This window comes from Urtica dioica, chromosome 8 (genome assembly GCF_054948205.1).
Source record: "Urtica dioica subsp. dioica isolate 48M chromosome 8, U.dioica_male_clone48M_v1_H2, whole genome shotgun sequence".
In the NCBI taxonomy this organism is placed as follows: domain Eukaryota; kingdom Viridiplantae; phylum Streptophyta; class Magnoliopsida; order Rosales; family Urticaceae; genus Urtica; species Urtica dioica.
Window position 1 is genome coordinate 38,124,565 of NC_142763.1, and position 16,761 is coordinate 38,141,325.

The window sequence follows — 16,761 nt, forward strand, 5'->3', positions numbered from 1 at the left end:
CTTCTCTTTTTCGGCCTACCGGCGGCACGCGCTGCGTGTTTAGGCGGAAGAACTATGATGTCAACAATTGACGTCAACTGTTGACATTAGATGTCAACAATTGATGTCAACCGTTGACGTCAACTGTTGACTTCTGACGAAACTTACGAACGTCGCTGAACAACTTCAAAAATTACCCAGAATCACGAAAACCTTTATTTTTCCGCCAAACTTAAGCATACCCAGAATAAACATACACAAATACGAAATAAATGGTAAAAAAAATTAAAACTAACCAAGAAGAGTCTGAGGAGAGAGTTGGGTGGATTGGCAAAGACGAGGCTCGGATTGGAAAAGAAATCAGCTCGGATTGGAAAAGAAATCAACTCGGATTGGCAAAGAAATCTCAAATGAAATTTAGGGTTTGGTGTTTTATTTTTGTTACGGGGAGAGAAGAGTATGTGAGAGAGAAAGAGGCAACTCGGGAGAAGAGAGAGAGAAACAAATAATATTAAATATTAATTGTTTTGGTTTTAGGTTAAAATTTAAAGAATATTAAAGTGAAGGGTATTTCTGGTTTTCCACACAAAGCCAAGTAGTATTTTTGGCCAAAATTATGTTTTGGTGGATTATTGAAAATTGTTATTGAAGTGGTGGTAGATATGGAAATTTCTCTATTTTCGGAGTTATATGCACCTTTACATGAGGTTGTAACTAATAAATCTTATTATTACTTGAGAATTCTTATTCAATTTAATCAGAGCCGACTCGGGGACTATGGGCCTAGTAATATAAGCTTCCACAAATCTGAATAAATAGACAAAATAATACTTTCTCATATTTAAATGATTCGTCAATCTCAGCATCACTCCACAACATGAGCCGCGATCGCACTCTTCTTATTGCTAGAATTATATTTTACTCATCGTAGGAATGTCCAATCATACAGTAAGTTCATGAGCTCAATCTTCCAAGTTTAACCCGTATCGAAAAAGGTCAATTACTATGTTCTACCTTTCTTGATATATATGAGCCCTAAACACTATTGCTTCCCCAACGAAAGATTCGTTCGTACGTACTAACTATGAAAGTGCATGCAATCAAGCGGTTAAGGAATCAATTCTTAGGTTAGTAAATTTTGACATTCTTTCACGAAGGTTGTATTCCGTATCTATGAATCACTTTCTGCTCAGATCATATCTCGAATTTCCAAGACATAAGTATTTAGGCATTTGTATCTATCCATTAACGAATGAATTAAAGAAACCAGTAGTACAACTTAGAAGTCTGTGACCACTTTAGGATTTAGATCAAGTCTCATTATGACCATCATAGCGAACCTCTGGTTAGTGTGTCGTAACGGTTCCTTAAACCACACATCAAGTATGTCCAGGCTGCACACATACCAACTGTGTAGAATGCTCCCCCAAGTGATTAGCTTTCACTTATTTTTTACATATGTGATTATAGATCTAGCTATCCAGGAATGGATCAATCACCGATCAAGTTTTAGTTCACCGTCCGAACTTAGATGCCCATCACATGACTCAGTTTAATACGGAGACTAAGGATTAGATGAATGTCGATAAATCTATAAAAGATTAAAACTTTCGATTCACATAGATAAAATGTCATAACTTAATTTTATTGATAATTTCAGCGTCTCGAATATTACAAATAAATCTTCTCGTGGGCAATAATCCTTAACACATATGCCTTGCATTTGTTTGATCAAAGCCTGATAAGATTAGGGCTTTTTCTAAAATAAGAAATAAATATTATGTATTAATTATTATATGATTTGGTGAGTATTCAGTATAGGAATTATTTATGAGAGTACCATGAAGATATTCTCTACTATCCTATTTCTAGAATAGTATATCTTATTGTGAAAAACAAGTAATATATTAATTATGTTATTTATTCAAAATATCATGGAGATATTCTATATTATTCAGTTACCTGAATAATATATTCTAATATTGGTAGTAAATAAATATTAGATATGATTAGAATATTTTATTATTAAAGTATTTTCGAGATATCGGATTTGTTCTATTCATAGAATAAATATCTCATATTAAATTGAGTAAGATCACATCAAATCAGGAAAGTGCATATTATATTTGGGTAATCTTGAAAGCAATAAATAAGGGCCTTTGGGTAAGAGAAAATTTGTCTAACTGAGTGTCCAACACACCAGAATTTCGTCCAACACAAAGTTTCCTCACTTGGAAAACCATGCCTCCATCTCCCCTTGGTATGGTCGAATTTGTGAGTAAAGAGTTGACCTAAACCTTGGTCTCTATCCTTCTAGAGATTACATCTTGGAAGATTACGGTATCGAGTAGTCCGAGCAATCGAGGAATCGACGATCCTAGAACGAGGAGCAGCCGATGAATACGAGAGCAAGGAAATCCTCTTTATGGTTTTGTGTTGATTGTGTTTGCCCAAATATTAGATCTGTTGTAGTTGAATAATTTTAAGTGTCCTTGTAATTATTGTTTACATTAAAGATTAGGGATTGTTCGTGTAATCCTTTTTTTTTTTTTTTTTTTTTTGCATTTTTAAGCATATTTTAGGATAAAGAGATTGGTTACCTAATAAAAAAGTATTGAAACGATCGTTCGTGTTCAATACATGGGAACCGTAATTAACCATTTATGAAAGTAATTTACCATCAACTGGTACTAGAGAAAACCAGGTCTCGTCGTGAAGAAATCAAGTCTTCTGTTGCCTAGGCCTCATTTACATACATCCCAAGGTCTATATATACCAGACTCGATACCAGGTAAGGAAGATTTTAGAACCGAAACATTGTCTGAAGGTCTACTGAAGCTCGTTGCACTTGAATTTCACTCTAAACACTTCAAAACCTCACAGTGAATCCTATATCAAACCTAGAAATGTTATGTATCAGAGAGGTAACGAAGGTAACACGTCTGAGTCTCTTTGAGTTCACTTATGTTTCATCTTGTTACCGGTCCATCTTGGCCCGACAGAGCAGCGACGGCCGCGATAGCGACCACCGCGGGACTTCCCCGACGCACAGCCGACCTCCGGCCTCATGAGCTCGGCCTCCAGCTCATGGCCGACCTCCGGGCTCATTAGCTCGGCCTCCAGCTCATGGTCGACCTCCGGCCTCATGAGCTCGGCCTCCAGCTCATGGCCGACCTCCGGCCTCATGAGCTCGACCTCAGCTCGGCCTCCTTAGCTCGGCCTCCTTAGCTCGGAATCCGCTCGGCCTCCTTGGCTCAGCCTCCTTAGCTCGGAATCAGCTCGGCCTCCTTGGCTCGGCCTCCTTAGCTCGGCCTTAGCTCGGCCTCCTTAGCTCGGCCTCCTTAGCTCGGCCTCAGCTCGGCCTCCTCAGCTCGGCCTCCACTTGGCCGCCCGAGCTCGGCCTCAGCTCGGCCGCCCGAGCTTGACCTCCACTCGGCTGTGCGAGCTCGGCCTCCACTCGGCCGCGCGAGCTCGGCCTCAGCTCGGCCGTCCGAGCTTGACCTCCACTCGGTTGCGCGAGCTCGGCCTCCACTCGGCCGCGCGAGCTCGGCCTCCACTTGGCCGCCCGAGCTCGGCCTCAGCTCGGCCGCGCGAGCTCGGCCTCCACTCGGTCGCCCGAGCTCGACCTCCACTCGGCCGCCCGAGCTCGGCCTCCACTCGGCCGCGCGAGCTCGGCCTCCACTCGGCCGCGCGAGCTCGGCCTCCACTCGGCCGCGCGAGCTCGACCTCCACTCGGCCGCACGAGCTCGACCTCCACTCGCTCCTCTCATGCTCTACTCGGCCAAAGGGGGCCTTAAACCACGCCTATAAATACAGGGGCCCCTCCCTTGGTCCTGGTAATCCATTTTTGAGCCCCGAAACGCTATCGAACTCATACTTCACTCGTTTCGCTCATCTTTGGCCTCTCACCCTCTAAAACCTCTATACTCCACCTCAATCCCACTAATGTTGAGCGTCGGAGAGGTAAACAGAGGCACTCCCTCTGTTTCCCCCTTGTAGTTCACGTGTTCTCTCTTCCTTTTCAGGTACTTGGACGAACTCAAGGGACACTCACAGCTAAGGGACGACTTGGGATACCAAGTCCGACACGCTCGAGTCAAGGCGAGACCACTTGGTCCGGCCTTGGGTCTAACCGCCTTTGACTCCTAAATAGTTGTCCAAAAATCAGCGACAACATTTTGGCGCTAGAAGGAGGGGACCACCGACCTTAGCGCGCTCTCCATTCCATTCCACATTTCACTATTCTTACGACTCTCGAGAGATGAGTCACATTCCCACTACCTCCGCGGGTACTCGAGCGACAAGCTCGAGGTACGGTCTCCGACGCCTCGCACACCGTCTTGAAGGGTAACCTCGCGATAGCGAGAGCCAGCCCCAAGACCCGGTGAATGACCCCGAGGCCGAACTCCGAGAGGACACGGCCCGGTGGCTTGCGGAGCTCCTTGACCGTCCCGGCGTTGACGGCTCGCTCATCGCCAATCTCCTCGGCTACGACGTCGAGGATCGATCCGCTCGAGATGACTCCGACCCCGACTACGTGGGGGAGTCAAGGACCGGTGAGGCAACTCCTAGCCTCGCCCATCCACGGCCCGAGAGGTCCAATGGTGCATTGGCCGACCCTTCGCACCCGGCGCGACGACAGGCACGGTCACAGTCCCGGGGACTCACCCCCTCGGTTTCAAGAGGCGGCCGGACACGGCCCCTCGCCGAGGAGAGAGCGACTCTGGTTGACGACGGGGCCGATAGCCGAAGCGCTCGCCGGACGGTCCGACCAAGGGCGACCTCGCCTCGCCACGCACCGAGCGTGGACCTTAGAGAGCGCCTGACGGCGCAGAGAAACTCCCGAGGGGAGGATCTCCGCCAAAGGCTCAACTCTCGAAGGGACGTGCTTCCCGCCGCAACTCTTGGCCGTCCTCAGGCCAATATCGTGGACCAAGCGTCCAACGAGCGCCAGCCGGCGACTCCCGTGGCCCCGGCGGTCAGCCCTCCTAACGGGTTTGACATGGTCACGATGATTCAGAGCCTCCAAAACCAAATCATCGAGATGAGGGAGTCGGTGAGACAAAGGCCTTACGGGGGGATCGAGGAGTCATACTCTCCATTCGCCGCTCAAATCCTCGCGCAGCCTTGCGTAGGGAACTTCAAATTGCCGTCCATCCCTCCCTATGATGGACGGACTGACCCAAACTTCCACATCCAACACTACGAGACGTGGATGACGATGCAAGGGCATGCGGATGCCACTCTCTGTTAAGCTTTCAGCCTGACCCTCACGGGGTCGGGGTTTGAGTGGTTCCGAAGTCTGAGGCCGGGAAGCATCTCGTCTTTCCGGGCCCTACGAGAGGCTTTCCTTGCTCGATTCGCCACCCTTGTGGTACAAAAGAAGTCAAAGACCCACCTCATCTCCATCCGGCAGGGGAGAGACGAAACGTTGAGACAATACCTCGCTCGCTTCACCGAGGAGTCTCACAAAGTCGAAGGGTTCGATGACAAGGATGCCATCACGGCAATCACCGAGGGAGTTCGCACGAGCGACTTCCTCAAGTCTATCGTTGGAAAAGTCCTGCGAGACATGGCGGAGCTAATGTCGAGGGCCCGCACGTATATGGGGATCGAGGACTATCTCGATGGCCGCGACGGCCGGAAGTCAGGGGGACAAGGTAGTCGCCACCATGATGACCAGGACGAAGATCGTCCCGACCCTCGAAGGAAGAGGAGCAAAGGAGGCCGGGCCCTTAACAGTTGCCCCCTCCCCGGGCCGAGATCGTCACACGTTGATAGCTTCCGAGCGTTACCGACGTTTACCCCTCTGAACACCTCGCAAGAGCGGATCCTAGCTCTGCACCGCGACAAGCTAGGAAGTCCGGCTCCTCTCGCAAAGGATCCCGCGAAGAGGGATCGAAACAAGTTCTGTGAGTACCACCAGGATCACGGGCATCTGACGTCCGAGTGTTATCATCTCAGGCGTCAGATCGAGGCCCTGATTCAGGACGGGAAATTAAAAGAGTATGTCTTGAGAACGGTCGGGACGGCCGCGGTGCACGGAGAGCACCCACGACAAGAAAGGAAGGGTCCGGCGACGGTGAACGTCACGGACCAAATGGCGAACCAAGGACCGGGGAACTCACAACTGCACATCGTGGGCTCGATCATGGGCGGCCCGGAGTTCGGAGACTCGAGCACGCAAAGGAAGAAATACGTGCGCGAAGTTTCCCAAGGGAAAATAGCGCACTACATCAACCACACGTACGAGGCTCCTCCTCCAGCCCCGTTCGAATCCATGTTCTTCACCGGCCAAGAGGCAGCGCGTGTGCTCCACCCGCACAATGACGCGATAGTCGTCTCCGCACCGGTCGCCAACAACCTCGTCCGGAGAATCCTAATCGACAATGGAAGCTCCGCCGACATAATCTTCAAATCGGCGCTGGACAGAATGAAGCTATCCGGAATGGGACCGACCCCGGTCTCGATCCCACTCTTCGGCTTCTCCGGGGAGAGGGTCATGACGAAGGGAACCATCAACCTCCCGGTCACCTTCGGAAGGTCACTCGCATCGTATCCTTCCTAGTTGTGGACCAGCCCTCAGCATACAACATCATCATCGGCCGCCCGACTCTCAACCGGTTGAAGGCCATAACGTCCACCTATCACCTGATGATGAAGTTCCCGACTGAGAAGGGGATTGCCATCATGTTGGGAGACCAGTCGATGGCGAGGATGTGCTACATCCAAGGCGTGGACGGGAAAGGGAAGGAAAAGATGGTGAGCACCATCCTCTAGCTCGGTCAAGCTGCGGGAGCTGGTACTACAGTAGAAGCCCGCTCCCGTTCTAATTATGTCATTTTATCTCCGGGTTTAAGACAATTTCAAATTTCAATAAGGCCAATGGCCTGGGAATGTAATTTTTGACTATTTCGACATGGTAATTAGATTACATTTCGCCTCGAAGCCTTTATCTTGTTGCATTATAATTTCTAGTCTCCTCTACGAGTACACAAGAAACTCGGGGGGCTAACAGGGATCAATGCCCAATCAACTAAACAACTCAAAAGAAAAAAAAAAGCGTAACAAAGTCTCAAGAGGCCGATGGTTAGGCCGGAGGTCCCAAAGAGAGACTCGTCACGTGACTCCTCGAGATGAATTCATTCCTCGAGTTGAGTCTAAGTCCACGAGTCGACTGATACTCCTCGTGCCAACTCTCCACGTAACTCCTCGTGTAGGCTCTACATGAGTCCTCGAGTTGAGTCCCGACTCCACAAGTCGACTGATACTCCTCGTGCAGGCTCTACATGAGTCCTCGAGTTGAGTCCCGAGTCCGCGCTCGCCGCCCAGCTCGTGAGCCGAAAGGAAGCGAGTTTCAAATGGGTTTCAAAGGCTTGCGTCCGCCGGACTTATCTGGTCTAGCCAGCGTCCACGGGAAACCTCGCCACGCAAATGTGGCTCCGCGCTCGCCGCCCAGCTCGTGAGCCGAAAGGCAGCGAGTTTCAAATGGGTTTCAAAGGCTTGCGTCCGCCGGACGTACCTGGTCTAGCCAGCGTCCACGGGAAGCCTGGTCACACAAATGTGGCATCACGCTCGCCGCCCAGCTCGTGAGCCGAAAGGCAGCGAGTTACAAATGGCTTTCAAATGCTTGCGTCCGCCGGATGTACCTGGTCTAGCCAGGACACCAAGGCCCCCCGAGGCCCAAGTTGTGCTAATCGATCACGCCTTCACTGGTAGGTCGAGAAAATAAGCCACGCACAGTAAAGTCGTGCTAATCGATCACGCCTTCACTGGTAGGTCGAGAAAATAAGCCACGCACAATAAAGTCGTGCTAATCGATCACGCCTTCACTGGTAGGTCGAGAAAATAAGCCACGCACAATAAAGTCGTGCTAATCGATCACGCCTTCATTGGTAGGTCGAGAAAATAAGCCACGCATAGTAAAGCCGTGCAAATCGATCACGCCTTCATTGGTAGGTCGAGAAAATAAGCCACGCACGATCGACCCGGAACAAAGCCGTCCCTCGCGACGCATCATGCTGTCCCTCGCGACGAACAAAAGCCGTCCCTCGCGACGCATCAATGCCGTCCCTCGCGACGTACAAAAGCCGTCCCCCGTGACGCACAAAGGCCGTCCCTCGTGACGCACCAGAGGCCGCCCCCCGCGATGCGTTAAAAGCCCTTCTACGGCATGCTCGCAAACCCGAGAGCGTTCGTCCCGCGTCCGCGCGCCGGCGTAAGAATTGAGTTTCCACTCGACCTACGCTCGACCGAAAACTCGGGGGGCTAATGTTACCGGTCCATCTCGGCTCGGCAGAGCAGCGACGGCCGCGATAGCGACCACCCCGGGACTCCCCCGACGCACGGCCGACCTCCGGCCTCATGAGCTCGGCCTCCAGCTCATGGCCGACCTCCGGGCTCATTAGCTCGGCCTACAACTCATGGTCGACCTCCGGCCTCATGAGCTCGGCCTCCAGCTCATGGCCGACCTCCGGCCTCATGAGCTCGACCTCAGCTCGGCCTCCTTAGCTCGGAATCAGCTCGGCCTCCTTGGCTCGGCCTCCTTAGCTCGGAATCAGCTCGGCCTCCTTAGCTCGGCCTCCTTAGCTCGGCCTCCTTAGCTCGGCCTTAGCTCGGCCTCCTCAGCTCGGCCTCCACTTGGCCGCCCGAGCTCGGCCTCAGCTCGGCCGCCCGAGCTTGACCTCCACTCGGCTGCGCGAGCTCGGCCTCCACTCGGCCGCGCGAGCTCGGCCTCCACTTGGCCGCCCGAGCTCGGCCTCAGCTCGGCCGCCCGAGCTTGACCTCCACTTGGCTGCGCGAGCTCGGCCTCCACTCGGCCGCGCGAGCTTGGCCTCCACTTGGCCGCCCGAGCTCGGCCTCAGCTCGGTCGCGCGAGCTCGGCCTCCACTCGGCCGCCCGAGCTCGACCTCCACTCGGCCGCCCGAGCTCGACCTCCACTCGGCCGCCCGAGCTCGACCTCCACTCGGCCGCGCGAGCTCGGCCTCCACTCGGCCGCGCGAGCTCGGCCTCCACTCGGCCGCCCGAGCTCGACCTCCACTCGGCCGCGCGAGCTCGACCTCCACTCGCTCCTCTCATGCTCTACTCGGCCAAAGGGGGCCTCAAACCACGCCTATAAATACAGGGGCCCCTCCCTTGGTCCTGGTAATCCATTTTTGAGCCCCGAAACACTGTCGAACTCATACTTCACTCGTTTCGCTCATCTTTGGCCTCTCACCCTCTAAAACCTCTATACTCCACCTCAATCCCACTAATGTTGAGCGTCGGAGAGGTAAACAGAGGCACTCCCTCTGTTTCCCCCTTGTAGTTCACGTGTTCTCTCTTCCTTTTCAGGTACTTGGACGAACTCAAGGGACACTCACAGCTAAGGGACGACTTGGGATACCAAGTCCGACACGCTCGAGTCAAGGCGAGACCACTTGGTCCGGCCTTGGGTCTAACCGCCTTTGACTCCTAAATAGTTGTCCAAAAATCAGCGACAACACATCTTATCTCAGATTTCTTGATGAACAAGTTTTAAACTACCATAGAAAAAGACCCGAGTCTTCGGATTCAAGACATCTTTGGCTCGAGCACGATCGCTTGGTTCGACCTTCGATCTAACCGTTCGCACCACTAAATTGGTGTCCAAATATCAGGTACAACAATTACAATTTCCTTTGCTTGGGTATAGTCAGGATTGTGCTAGAGGCCTCTAATCGATGTAATGTATTGTATTATTTATTTTTGGTTATGAAAAGGGGAAAGTGAAAATAATGTGGGGAGGTCAGAGAGATAAAAGGTAAGTTAGGGTTATTTATCAATGACTAACGGGTGTTAAAGTTAACTAAACAACAAAAATTAATGTAAAAAGAACAAAAGGCGTATCAAAATATAATCGGGGACAGAAAATATCACATAAATGGGACAAATGATCTGAATTCTCTCTTTATATATTAGGAAATAAAATATTTGATTGTGACAACTATGTTAAAGCTCATAGTTTTACTCATTGACACACTCTTCTAATATATTAAGAAATAAGATTTATGATTGTAACGGCCATGTATTTGTTTTTAACGAATTTCTTTCAAGGTGACTCGGACCCTTTTCCTTATTTAGGGGGTGAAGCCGTGAAAGGTGCTTTATCATAGTCTTACTCAAATTTGTTAACTTTATGCTCTGTTTAATGATAAACTAATTATTAAATTCATGAATTTCGACTCAATTATGTTCAATTTATCAACGTAAAATAATCAACCTATTATAAATTATTCCGAATGGGCCTAAGTATCCTTCTTTAATTAACAAGTTCCAAATATAAAACAATAACAAAATTAGTCTATCCTATATAGACTTGGGCCATTTCGTTAATCACTAGTTTCAAATGTTTTCTGGTATAATGTCCCCTCTATTCAGTTAGTATATCAACAAAATTAAACACACACATGGGCAACGCTAAATAACACTTAGCAAAGGCATCTATTGATCTCCCCGAATGTTTTCTTGAATTAGTAAGCTTTTTTTTTCGAGCGATTGAATTAGTAAGTTTTCATGTTCTTTATATGCTCTCATGGTAATTCAGTGAATAGACGCTCCCTAATATGTACATAAGTTTTTACAGTTTCCGTAGCACGAACCGTTCTCTTCATTTGCGGTGGGTGCTTACCACTAAACTAAATCCTCTTGACGAGTAAAGCACATGTTTACACTTATATCTTAATATTGATAGTTACTTGTTTAAAACTGACTAATTTCATGATGGAATTATCGGATATATCATTCCATTTGTTCGAATATGTCAATTTGTGCAAGTGCTGATATAAAGTCTAGCTCTTAATTGATGAAATTATGTTTGTTTTTATCTTAGATTATTATTATTGTCTTACCACTTCTATTTCCCCTTTTTAGTGATGTTATCTGATTATCATAACTATATAGAATTAATAAACAAAAATTGCAAAACCATAGCAAAAATCCGTTGTAGTCTAGTTGGTCAGGATACTCGGCTCTCACCCGAGAGACCCGGGTTCAAGTCCCGGCAACGGAATTTTTATCATTTTATTTTAGGAGGAGATAAAAACGAACTGGAGAAAGAGACGTGTGGATTTGGAGAGATTTCGAAGAAGAAATGTTCGGTGCCACTTTCAGAATCACTTTCACTTCTGATTGTTGCTTGTTTCTGTTTGATAATAGACCCTATTCTCTAATTTCCAGTAGTATTAATAGCTACACCGTCAGCAGAGGACATATAAGAGATGGACATTCTCTCCAATGGTTGAACGGACAACAATTTTTTATTTTTTTATTTTTTTATACCTTATTTTGCGGGAAATGAGACTCCCGGAACCGTAAAAAATGGTACCGGGATTTCCCGGAACCATTTTCCACGGTACCGGGAATTCCCGATACCATATTTTGCGGTTCCGGGATTCCCATATTTATTTTTTTCATTTTATTTTAATCATGAATACATTTAAAAATAAATAAAAATTCATATATTTTCAATTAAAAAAATACAATTTTAAAAATAAGGTACTAAATGGTGCTAAACGGGGATCTCAGTTCCGTCCCATTTCCCGGATGGTTCTGGCACAAAATTATAACTTATAACCACCTGATAATAGCTCCAATAGTCTAATTTTTCAAATATTAAAAAATAACTCAACATGCCTACGATTTTATAACATGGTACATATGTCTTACTTTAACTTAAAACTATTTTTTTTATTTTTAAATAACTTTGACTAGAATTTTAACGGAAAAAAGTTTAACTGAGCTATATGTCCATTTTTCTTTTAATATTATTTTATAAAAGCCTACAAAAAAGATAAATGAATATAGAAAAAAAATCAATATAAAATTTGATGTTTTGCTCTTATTTTTTTCTTTCAGAATTTAGTGTTTTTTTTTTTTTTTTGGGTTTTAAAATATAAAAAGTACGAATGAGACGGTACTTTAGAATTTAAACTGAAAATTTGGTACTAGAGATAATTTTCTTACAAGAATCCAAACGTAACACCTAAAGAAAATCAAATATGTTACACACAGTTCTATATACCAATAGAGGGATATCACACGGCTAAAGAGAAGCCCATCAATCCCGTTATGGGCAAGCCCAAAAATGAGAGCAATCCAATCCAAATCCATCACTTGAGAGTTGGAGTTTTCTTTGACGACTTTTTGCTGTCTTGAATCCTCTTGTAGAGTCCTCTGGTCCGCACGGACAGCAAGGTGTCCAAACCGAAGCCGACGACGCAAGCGATGGCCATGATGATGAAGACTAGGCGGTAACAGTGAGCCCCGACGCAGGTGTTTCCGCCGCCGGAAGTGGCTGTGGCCTCCATGTCGTAGAGCAGCCCCGCAAGGAGTCCCGAGAAGAGGAACGAGCCGAGCGGAAGATTCAGGATCAGTATGTTGTAGATGAGGCCGTAGTATTTCAGCCCGAACAGCTCCGAGGCCGTCGGGACCGTGATCGCCAATCGCACTCCGTAGCATATCCCCACCACGATCGACCCGATGTAGAGAGACCCCGGCATCGCGATCGCCATCAGAACGTATCCGACGGCCATCACGATCTGAGACGCCGCGTTCCACAGTGGCCTCGGTGTACCCGCTCTCCTACATTTTACAAAAAAAAAAATTCAATGCACTGTCTGCTTGTACGGCTCTATCTGGAAATTTTGTTGAATTGTGTACAAAATGTTACACTTAATGTGTCACGTCACATCACAATAACTGTAACGGGAAGAAAATAAGAGAGTATAATGAAATTAGAAAGAAAAGTTCGAGATTACATGTATTTATTTCAATTTTAGTACACAAAATAGCAATTCAATCTTTTACTGTTTTGCTGAAAGCTTCTCACCCAATCCTCCCATAGTTTCAAAACTAAAAAGATAAGGTTGTGTTTGGTATTCATTTCAAAAAGAGTTTTTGACTTTTCAAGATAAAAAAATTGGAAACAAAAAAAGAAAGTTGCGTTTGGTTTACTTTTTCGGAAAAAATTGTTAAAAAATTTTGAAGTTATTTTGTAAAAGAGTAAAGAAAAGTGAAAACAAATAAAAGGTGTTTTGTAAAAAAAATTTCTTCTCTTCTCTCCTCCTTCTCCTTCAAAAACAAAAATGAAAACTGTACCAAACAGTTTTTTCAGTTTTTCAATTTCTCAAAAACAAAAATGAAAACTGTACCAAACAGCTTTTTGAAAACAACTGCAACATAATTTTTCAGTACAACTACAAAAATAAAAAATAGAAAACAAAAACTTTTTAAGTTAACTACCAAACAAAACCTAAGAACCCGTCTCTAATATTATCCTTCCTTTTCTTATTTCGTTGTACTCAAAATCTAGATATTTCATTTCAAGAATAAACATGAGCATTACAAAGATGATAATGTTAGTTAGCATACACTTTCTAACTATCAAAGCAAGTGACACTGTGAAAGTTAGCTGAATTAGTATTGCTTGTAAAGGAGGTGTTGTCACATAAAAATTGACATTAGATTCTCTAAAGAAACAGACAGAGAAGAGAGAGTCAGAGATATTTATTTTTCTTTTCTTTTCCCCAAATTTTGAACAGGACAAACAATCGAGATATATCATGAGTGGCCAAAGTAAGATGAGAAAAAGGAAACTTCAGCTGGACCACACCCATTAATGTCCTATTTTCATTGCAATTCGTATTTTCGCATATCTTCCGACTTTTTAGAGATAACAACTCAGATAATTCTTTCTTCATGATCTTCGCGGAAAAAGAGGTACAAAATTGTATATTTTCCACGAGCCCAAGAGGCAAAAAGACATTTTCAACGAAGGAATTTTTTTAGGGTCAGAAATCCCCTAAAAACTTAAAAGTCAGGAATCATGTTATCTCATGGGAATTACATATTAAATATAATTTAAAAGATATTTCTAGAACCTATAGGCAGAGACTTCTCTAGATTCGACTCTAACATTTCCTGAACTGATAATTCAAGCAAGCGTAAATAAAATTTCAAAGATCGCACTAAGTGTGTCGTGATTCGTGCTTTTATATATAAATAAAGGATAATATAGGTGAATAGTCAACTTCTTTACAAAATAAATAACTACTATTTTAAAATATAAAATTAGTGAAATAATTAAAAAGTGTTAAATTACGATAAAAAGTGATAAGTTATTTATATAAATCTCAAAAAGTTTCCGAAGATTTAATTTTGATAATTTTACTTAAAAATTCGGAACTTTCAACTATTTTGTTGATTAATTACTTTCAAATGAGCATTTTGTATAATTTTTCATAGTAAATCATACGAAACAAAAAATAGTACCAGATGAAATTTTCGGAGACCATCCCCGAAACGATTCTCCCGAAGAAACCCCAGATGCTAGTCAACGACACGAAGATCGAAACGTCGGCGTATCCGAGGGCCAGGCCGATCTGTCCCATGTTGTTCATGACCGCCAATCCTGTACCGACGCCGCACAGAAACGACACGAACATGATCCAAAAGTCGAAACTCTTCAGGACCTCCGCGATCGTGTGCTCTTCTCCGATCACCGGACTCCGCTTCACACTTTCATCCTCTGAGATCGCAAAACCACCGTCGTCTTCGTTCCCTACCACCACGGCCTTGTCTCCCTCTTCCTCCGGCTCCGGAAGAAGAGGCTGCTCAGCGTCCTCGGAGCTCGAGCTCGAACTCCACCGAGCGGAGAAGAACGAGTACGCCGGCACCGCCACGGGGGAGGCGAGGAGGACGAGGAGAACCGCCGCGAAGGCGCGCGAGAGAGCCGCGCCGGGGTTCGGAAAAAAGCTGTAAGCCTGGATGTGAACATGGTCATTTCAACCCTACTTCAATGTTAAACGTATTTTTTAACCGCGGTTAAAAAAAATTAATAATATTAAAAGTAGGTTATTTAACTTATTTTTAAGTGTCGTAGAAAATGAGTCAAAATTATAAAAAAAGGAAAAAAAAAATATGGGCATTTCAACGTGTGTATAAAGTTATATACGCGTATATATCTCATATTCACATGTGTCAAAGTTATATTTTCTTTGTAATTTGAGAAGTTACTATGATTTGAATTGAGAAAAGAGTAAAGTTACCTGGAGGTAGAGCGCGACAGTGATGGCGACGCCGTTGAAGAGCCAGAAGAATCGGGACTCCTCGTCGGCGTCGGAGATTTGAGCGGCGGGGAGTTCGCGGAGGAAGAGCATGGCGGTGAGGCAGACGGCGATGGGGGCGAGGGAGAGCATGAGCAGGAACTTGGCGGGGTCGTCGCTGAAGAGCGCGGAGCAGAGGTTGGTGAAAATGGCGGTGCTCAGCCCCACGTACCCCTTCAGAATCCCCGACACCGGTCCCCTGTTCCGCCGGAAGTTTCTTATGCACGTCACCAGCACCGCCGTGTTCATCCACGTCGTGCTGTTCCCTCCCATGCACAGGAACACACACATCTGCCGTGCCATCAATTTTCCCCAACATAATTACCACTTTTAATTACACACCACTGTTTAAATAAATACTCGTATATTCACCTCATTTAATTGAAATCGTGATATAATAAGACCAGTTTTGTAATTTTAGCAAGTACCAGTATTTTAGAATATTTATTTTAGTTTGTAACCCAATGTATTCATTCTAGAAGAGACCTCAAATATATGTATACCTGCCAGTAGGGGAGGGGAGTGATGCGCTGGCTGACGACGAGCCACTGGGTGCCATAGCCGAGGAGGCCTTCGAGTGCCCCGATGAGGAGGATGAGCCACGTGGGCAGGCGGTCGGAGGCGAGGCCGGCCAGGATTCCGAAGGCCTTTCCGACGTCTTTGGCGACGGAGAGGTTGTTGAGCTCCAGCTGAGTCAGATTCATCAGGCTCTTCAGGGCGTCCGAGTAGTTCGAGAACGTGTAGTTGTTGCCGGAGATGGACTGGACCCAAACCGCCGTCACGAACCCCAGCCATTTCACGGCATTCGACCCTTGCCCGCCTTTTGAACCATCGTAGCCCATTTTCGGAGAAACACGGAGAAAGAACAGAGAGTATGTTGTTGGTAGAGACAGATAGAGAAGAAATTGAATCTGAAACGCTTTGTTGAAAATTGTAACCGTATTTAAGAAATTTTATTTGGGCTTTTTCTGTTCTTTTTATTATTATTATATTATTTCGACTGCTGATTTAATGCAAGAGATATTTTGCCGACTGATATTTCACTTATTGGGAAGCAAATATATGTGAAATTAGTCAGTTCTTTCCTATTACCGATTTAGTCTGAACGGATTTTTATTTTTATTTTTGGGCTTTGCAAGTATAATGTTTTGGGCTTAGTTTATTAGTGTATGTCTCTAGTCTGCTTAATGGGAAGCGTATTTTTCAAATTCTAATTTTTCATGCACTTACACAAGAAATCAACATATTTAGAGTTCTAGACATGCATCATAATTTCAATGTTAGAAGTACATTATTTTTTTTTATGGGAAAAAATAAATCACGTTACAGTACTACTAAATATCTTTTGTTTTAAATAAATTAGTTATAATTAGAAATTTCAGAAGATCGCTTAATATATATTTTTTTTTATTTTGGATTGCATCTATGTCACAATCAGCATTTGTTTGACACTATTACGATTAGACTTTTCGAGCGTAGAAAATGTTGGGCATAAGGAACGGCTTTCTATTCGGTGGGAAATTAAAATTAATTCTCAAAGTCATACGATGTGTATGTACAATTTACTACTACAAAATTAATATGCTAAGAAAAACTACAAAATTATACTACTTAAGCACATGGTTTCAACTTGCAAGTGGAAAACAGTTCAGCATTGCTT

The 16,761-nt window shown here is 45.4% G+C and overlaps 1 protein-coding gene and 1 non-coding gene across 2 annotated transcripts; one reads left to right on the forward strand and one right to left on the reverse strand.

Annotated features, from left to right (window-relative positions):
• Positions 1–10,935: 10,935 nt before the first annotated feature.
• Positions 10,936–11,008, forward strand: TRNAE-CUC (transfer RNA glutamic acid (anticodon CUC)). Its single transcript has one exon. It is a non-coding gene; the product is annotated as a tRNA-Glu (tRNA).
• A 907-nt stretch (positions 11,009–11,915) lies between these two features.
• Positions 11,916–16,107, reverse strand: LOC149389670 (protein NUCLEAR FUSION DEFECTIVE 4-like). The gene is made up of 4 exons (XM_089623427.1): positions 15,605–16,107; positions 15,045–15,392; positions 14,269–14,759; positions 11,916–12,579 (listed from the first exon to the last, which is right to left on the reverse strand). Exons 1-4 carry the CDS (start codon positions 15,941–15,943, stop codon positions 12,108–12,110), a joined length of 1,650 nt encoding a protein of 549 aa, XP_089479553.1. The 5' UTR covers positions 15,944–16,107; the 3' UTR covers positions 11,916–12,107.
• Between the last annotated feature and the right edge of the window lie 654 nt (positions 16,108–16,761).